Genomic DNA, 6600 nt, shown 5'->3' on the forward strand with positions numbered 1-6600 from the left:
GGAAATGGAAATAGATCCACATCCTGCAGAAAAGGCTTGGAATAACAAAACTCACAGACTAGACAAACAGGACGTCAATCAAAGAGGTAACAATAAGTGAGAGGTGGCCCTGAAGCTGCAGCAAACCTAAACAGCAATGACTACAGTGTCTGTGTGCACCGATGACAAGGTCTTGGCATGGAGGTGGCAGCATCATGCTGTGTTAAATGCAGTCATGTTATTAAAAAAATGTATTTTAGAAAACAGAAACTATAGCACGGCTGCATGGTGGCGCAGTGGTTAGCGCTCTTGCCTCACAGCAAGAAGGCCCCTGGTTCAAGTCCCGGCTGGGGGACCCGCAACAGATCATCAATGGGGGGGCCTTTCTGTGTGGAGTTTGCCCCTGTGCCCTGTGTGCCTCCCTGTGCATGCGTGGGTTTTCTCCGGGGTCTCCAGCTTCCTCACCCCGTCCAAGAAACATGCTGCATAGGGGCAATTGGAAACTGAATTTTCCCTAGGTTTGAGAAGAATGTTTGTGTGATTGTGGCAAACAGTCCAGGGTGTCCCCTGCCCTCACCCACAAGTGGCTGGGATATGCTCCGACAGCCCCGTGACCAAAACAGTGGAAAAAGAATGACTGAATGAAAAGAAACTATAGCCAGAATGAGCAGACCGAGTAAAAACTACAAACCCCTTTAAAATGCTGTTTAGTACAAAAGGGAAACAAAAATTAATAGAAGCATTTCAATTGTTACATATTTCTGTTTGCAATGATTGTAGCCTCAAAGAAAAAAAAATCCTCTTTTTATCTTTACCGTTTATGTACCGGTATGTTGTGCTATTGACAGATAATGAAGTCTGGAATTTGATTTTGAAAAGAAACCTTTTTTTGTGCATGTTTGTAGCTTATTATTCATTTTAATTATCTGACAGGCTCGCCTTCCTCTAAAGTGGATGTCTCCAGAGTCCATTTTTGACAAGATTTTTACCACACAGAGTGACGTGTGGTCTTATGGTATACTGCTGTGGGAGATCTTCTCTTTGGGTGAGGAATTGTTGCTTTTTGTACTGTCATTTTTTTAATTGCATGATTCATTTGGTAATCTTGGTACAATGATGTGTGTCTGTTTGTCCATCAGGAGCATCCCCTTACCCTGGTCTTCACATGGATGAGGATTTCTGCCTACGGCTTAAGAGGGGGACGAGGATGAGAGCCCCAGAATACAGCACACCTGAGATGTGGGTGGCTGTCTTTTTGATCAACTATTCCCATAAAGCCATTTTGTAATTAAAGTTTTATCATTCTAGCTTAATAAATACATCAAAGGAGCAAATTAAAAAAAAATTTAAAAAAATTAAGATTGCAGATTCTCAGAATAGGAGCTTAAATCTATAATTGGATGATTACCAATTTGAACAAATAATTCCTTTGAGAGATAAAAATCGTAATTGAAATTCCTCCAAAAGAGACTAAACCCATTCTGACTGTGAAAAACACATCAAAGAAATCCTGCAGGAAAATATCTTCCTTCCTACACAATTTTTAAATAAATCTTTAAGTTTAGGATGAAGGGGGACATCTAGTGGCAAAATTGGCAAATTTCATTCAACTTAGTTGCCCCGCTTTTAATTCCACTTTACCATCACACCTTGAGTGGCTGAAGACTATGGAAGGTTGAGCATCGACAGGCAAACTTAAGTCATTATGAGGAAGATTTCTGCATAAAATGTTACAATAAAATATTAAACTTTAAGTAAACTCCTCACTTCTACAGTTATTTTTTAAAAGATAAAATATAAACGAAACCATCAATTTTTGTGTTGTAATAAGTGAAAGAACAGCCTGCTGTGGGTTTGTCTGTACAGTTACAGCATAATGCTAGCATGTTGGGAGGGTCATCCTACAGACCGACCAACGTTCACCAACTTGGTGGAGACACTCGGAGACCTGCTACAAGCCAAGGTGCAGCAGGTCAGAGACGTTCAAAACCTCTGTGCAGGAAAAAGTGAGAATGCTAAGACGTCCCTCTGAAGCAAAAAGCATTAGGAAAATGTTTGTGTTTTACTCCAGCAGAATGGAAAGGACTACATTCCTCTGGGATTCTTCTCGAATGAAGCAACCCATCCCAGTGAGGCTTTCACAGAAAACCCTCTTGCTGTAACCAACTTAAGGTGGGATCATTTAAGTGATAATATCATACAGTCGGGCAAAAAGTATTTAGTCAGCCAAGTTCTCCCACTTAAAGCGATGAGAGAGGCTTGTAATTTTCATCACAGGTGTACCTCAACAATGAGAGACAAAAAGAGAAAAAAAATCCAGAAAATCAAATTGTCTGATTTCTAAAAAAAATTATTGGTAAATTATGGTGGAAAATGAGTTTTTGGTCACCTACAAACAAGTAAGATTACCCTACTATGGCCAAAACCAAAGAGCTGTCTAAGGACACCAAAAACAGAATTGCTGACCTGCACCTGGCTGGGAAGACTGAATCTGCAATAGGTAAGCAGCTTGATGTGAAGAAATCAACTGTGGGAGTAATTATTAGGAAATGGAAGACATACAAGCCCACTGATAATCTCCCTTAGGCTCCCCGCAAGATCTCACCCCGTGGGGTAAAAATGATCACAAGAACGGTGAGCAAAACTCTCAGAACCAGGTGTTCTGGGTTCCCAGGTGTATTTCAGCAAAGGGACCAGGGCGACTGATGCGAGTGAAGGAAAGAATGAATGGGGACATGTATGGTCAGATTTTTAGTGAAAACTTCTTTCCATCAGTAAGGGCATTGAAGATGAAACGTGGCTGCATCTTTCAGTATGACAACAATCCCAAACACACTGACCGGGTAACCAATGAGTGGCTTTGTAAGAAGAATTTCAAGGTCCTGGAGTGGCCTAGCCCGTCTCCAGATCTCAAGCCCTTAGAAAATCTTTGGAGGGAGTAGAAAGTTTGTGTTGCCCAGCAACAGCCCCAAAACATCACTGCTCTGGAGGAATGGGCCAAAGTACCAGCAAGAGTTTGTGAAAACTTTGTGAAGACTTACAGAAAATGTTTGACTGCTGTCAAAGGATATAAAACAAAGAATTGAGTTTAACTTTTGTTACTGACTAATTATTATCCACAATAATTTACAAACAAATAATTTAAAAATCAGACAATGTGATTTTTCTGGATTTTTTTTCCTTTTGTCTGTCATAGTTGAGGTATAGCTATGATGAAATTTTCAAGCCTCTCACATCATTTTACGTGGGAGAACTTGCACAAATTGTGGTTGACTAAATACTTTTTCTGCCCCATTGTATCAAAACTTCACCTTTTTTAATTTTTTTGGTTTGCACAAATGAGCAAAGATGCACTGAGCTTCTTGCTATTTAAAAAAGAGAAGAAGGAAGCCTGTAGAAAGATCATAACGTTGTGTCTTAAATTTGGAATCTTTCTGATCAGTTACATGAGGGATATGGCCACACTTCAGACTTTTGAGGAAATGCATTGTGGGGAACAAGAAAGTCATGATGTAAGTCAAGGACTTTACTTCCACTTGCGCTCAAGTTAAAATAAAACCCACCATAAATAAATATGATTTCCTCTGCGTTTGAAAATTCTTGATTTTAGGAGGAGCAGAGTGACAGTGGGATGGTCCTGCCATCTGAAGAGCTAAAGAGTGTGATGAAGAGTAACAGCAAGAGCATGACAGTCAGCAGGTTTGGCTTCAAATGATGAAAAAAAAATTGAAGTAAATTAAGATATTGGCATGTATAAAGAGGTTTCTGCTGATATTCAACTAAGTTTTGGAATTATATGTTTAGGTTCTTTACCTTTGCTAAGTGTCGAGACCATCCGGTGCCCTTCCTGTGTGGGAACATCCCAGGTCGCCATGACGACGAGCCCTCCATCCTGCCTTGTGGCTGGGAGTCAGACGAAGGCTGCTCCCCTGCTCCTGACCACAACTCTGCCTTCATCTACCCCTCCAGCTTCGAACCCTCTGTAGCTCCTTAATAATTTTTAATTTTTTTTTATCTTTCTTAGTGCCTTCTACCTCTTTACATCTGCTAGTTTTTCCTTTTCTTTCACCCGATGAAAATGTAAAGATTCTTCTTTACATCTGAAACGTAGCTGTACTTTACTGTTGACAAATTCAGGTATTGAATTTTTTTTTCCTTTTCATTGCTATCAATACTGGTTGAGTATTGACACTATTACCCTGAAGTATAAGCTGTATGTTTTTATCATTAGAGCTTCTTGTACTGGTACCTCATACCCAAAGCTTTGAGGAGAGGAACGCTGCTGTAGGAAATAACTGTTCCTCTTCCACAGCTAATTCATGCTGGAAAAACTTATATCCACTCATATATAATGGTAACTATCAATTTCTTTGACCTTAATTCCTGTAAATGACATTTATTTGTTTCGTGCTATACTCTTCAAAGCTACAAACTGGTTAAATAAAGGCTTAGAGCAACTCAGGATGATCAAACGGAATATAAAAGCCTATCTTTTATGATATAAAGTTTAAAAACAGCAAAATGAGGTCATGTTATGTCTTTTCTCTCTCGTTTTCTCCTTTTTTTCTTTTTAACAAAGTTTGTAACTCACAGGAAGCTGAAAGACCTACACAGAAAACAAGGTGTCCATTCTAACTTTGACTCATGTTAGCAAAAAAACAAGTCGTCAGGTTGATCTTCCATCAGATTCTTCTTATTTTTAGTATATTATATCTAAACGAGGATTAAATTTCAGTACTAGTACTGTAGTAGTTAGCCTAACTTTAAAAGCAGCAGTTGAAAAAATATATTTGAAAACAATAATTCTTTACTACATTTTTAAGAAGCAGGATGCTCATAAAAAGACAGTAAAAGAATGAAGGTTTGGTCAATGTTTCAACTAGTCAAAGCTAAAGAGAAGATTCGTGTAAACATCTATAACCACATTCACAGAAAAAAATGGCACATCCTCTTTTGAATCTTCTTTTGACACTGAAGTTATGTGGGTTTTGTCTGTTTATTTCTGTTTCATCATTCATACAACACCCTCGGTGTCTCTCGGCTTTAGCAGCTTCATTCCCAAAAAAATTTGAGTCTGTGGTTTGCTGGGTTTATGAAATTAAAGTTAAAGACCCATTTGACCCAATCCTTGGGGGACCAGTGAGGTGTACTTGGGAAGGTTTTGGGTGTTTAACCCCCATTGGGATCCATCAGGTCCCATTTTTTAGAGTCTTTTATATGACTCGTCCTGGATTTGAACTCCCAACCTCAGGGCGGACACTCTTCCACAAGGCCACTGAGCTGGTGTGTACTATTTCACATATACCTAAAATAGTCGAGTATTTTCCTCGACACCTCCGTGTGGCACTATTTAAATTGCTTAACCCTTGTGCTATCTTGTGGGGTCAAGATGACCATTGACGTGTTCTCCCTACAATGACAAAGGTGGAAAGATTTCATGTAATCCATGGACACCAGTGAGGTTCACAAATCATTGAAGAAAAAAGGTTCAGCGCACTGTCTTGTGTGTCTAGATCAGTGTTTTTCAACCTTTTTTGAGCCACGGCACACTTTAACCCTGACAAAAATCCCGCGGCACACCAGCATCCAAAAAAAAAAGAAGCAGAAATTCATGGTCTGTATTGATCGACAACCCCCCCCCCCCCCCCCCCGCGCGCAATCTCACGTGGATTTTTGTGATAATTGTGGCAAAAAAAGCAGGAAGGTGCGGCTGTTTTTTTCTAAGAGATGAACCACCAGCTAAAGACGAGCTCAGTTGGTATTTTTGTTAGAACTGAGCGACTTTATCAGCAGAATTAAGAACAAGGAAGTGAAGACTTTAACCACTTCTGATTGGTCAGACTGATGACATGTGATTAAGCCTTCAAGAATGATTGGCGGAGACAGTTAAAGGGGCGGGACTTTTCCTTACACAGTTATAGCTGCAGCTAAATCGCGGTACCGTGATTCTTATCAAAATGTCTTTAATAGAATTATATAAACACAAAGAAAAAGTAATTTTAAGATATTTTATATTCCTAACTACTCAGTGTTTTATCAGGGCCTGTTTGGATGAACAAAGAGCTGATTTCCTGGAGATGGAAAATATTTTTAGATCAGTTAATGAGGGCAATTTCTCCACGGCACACTAGTGTGCCGCGGCACACTGGTTGAAAAACACTGGTCTAGATGACCCAACTCCCAATGTTAAAGTGCCTAGGATAGCACAAGGGTTAAGCACATGACTGGCACATGGGGAAACCAGGGTTTGATTCTAAGGGAGCACATGAATCTTCATTCAGTGTGGGTCCTTAAGCTATGCAGCCACAATCCTGGTCTCCCTGTGCCGGTCCCCAGCCTGGATAAAACAAATGGTCATATCAGGAAGAATTGACAAAGCATTTGGGATAAGAGGTCAAACGTCTTCTAACTTTAAAAACTAAATCCAGATGACCAGCCCTAAACCTACTACTATGATGGAATCAACCCGGATGAATGAGAGTCTTCATAGACTCGTATCAGGAAGGCCATCCGGCATAAAAATCTCTGCCAAAATACCTGTGCAAAGCTTTGCAAACTTATTCGGTGTAGTGATATTCCAAAAGCTAAATGTTTGTAGTAAGGCCTCACTACAAAAAAAAT

General features: G+C 39.8%; 1 protein-coding gene across 3 annotated transcripts in view; it reads left to right on the forward strand.

The window, feature by feature from the left end:
* Positions 1-4501, forward strand: part of flt1 (fms related tyrosine kinase 1) — a 31459-nt gene extending 26958 nt beyond the window's left edge. The window contains exons 24-30 of one of the 3 annotated variants that reach the window (XM_011488922.3): positions 913-1024; positions 1119-1218; positions 1846-1951; positions 2051-2151; positions 3422-3491; positions 3590-3678; positions 3784-4501. In XM_011488922.3, the coding sequence (XP_011487224.1) occupies positions 913-1024; positions 1119-1218; positions 1846-1951; positions 2051-2151; positions 3422-3491; positions 3590-3678; positions 3784-3973 (768 nt within the window). In that variant the 3' untranslated portion in view covers positions 3974-4501. Of the gene's footprint in view, positions 1-912; positions 1025-1118; positions 1219-1845; positions 1952-2050; positions 2152-3421; positions 3492-3589; positions 3711-3783 lie in introns of all 3 variants that reach the window. The other 2 variants (XM_011488923.3, XM_020712444.1) reach the window with 2 other exon arrangements.
* The last annotated feature ends 2099 nt before the right edge of the window (positions 4502-6600 follow it).

Source organism: Oryzias latipes, chromosome 20 (genome assembly GCF_002234675.1).
Source record: "Oryzias latipes chromosome 20, ASM223467v1".
Classification (NCBI taxonomy): Eukaryota; Metazoa; Chordata; class Actinopteri; order Beloniformes; family Adrianichthyidae; genus Oryzias; species Oryzias latipes.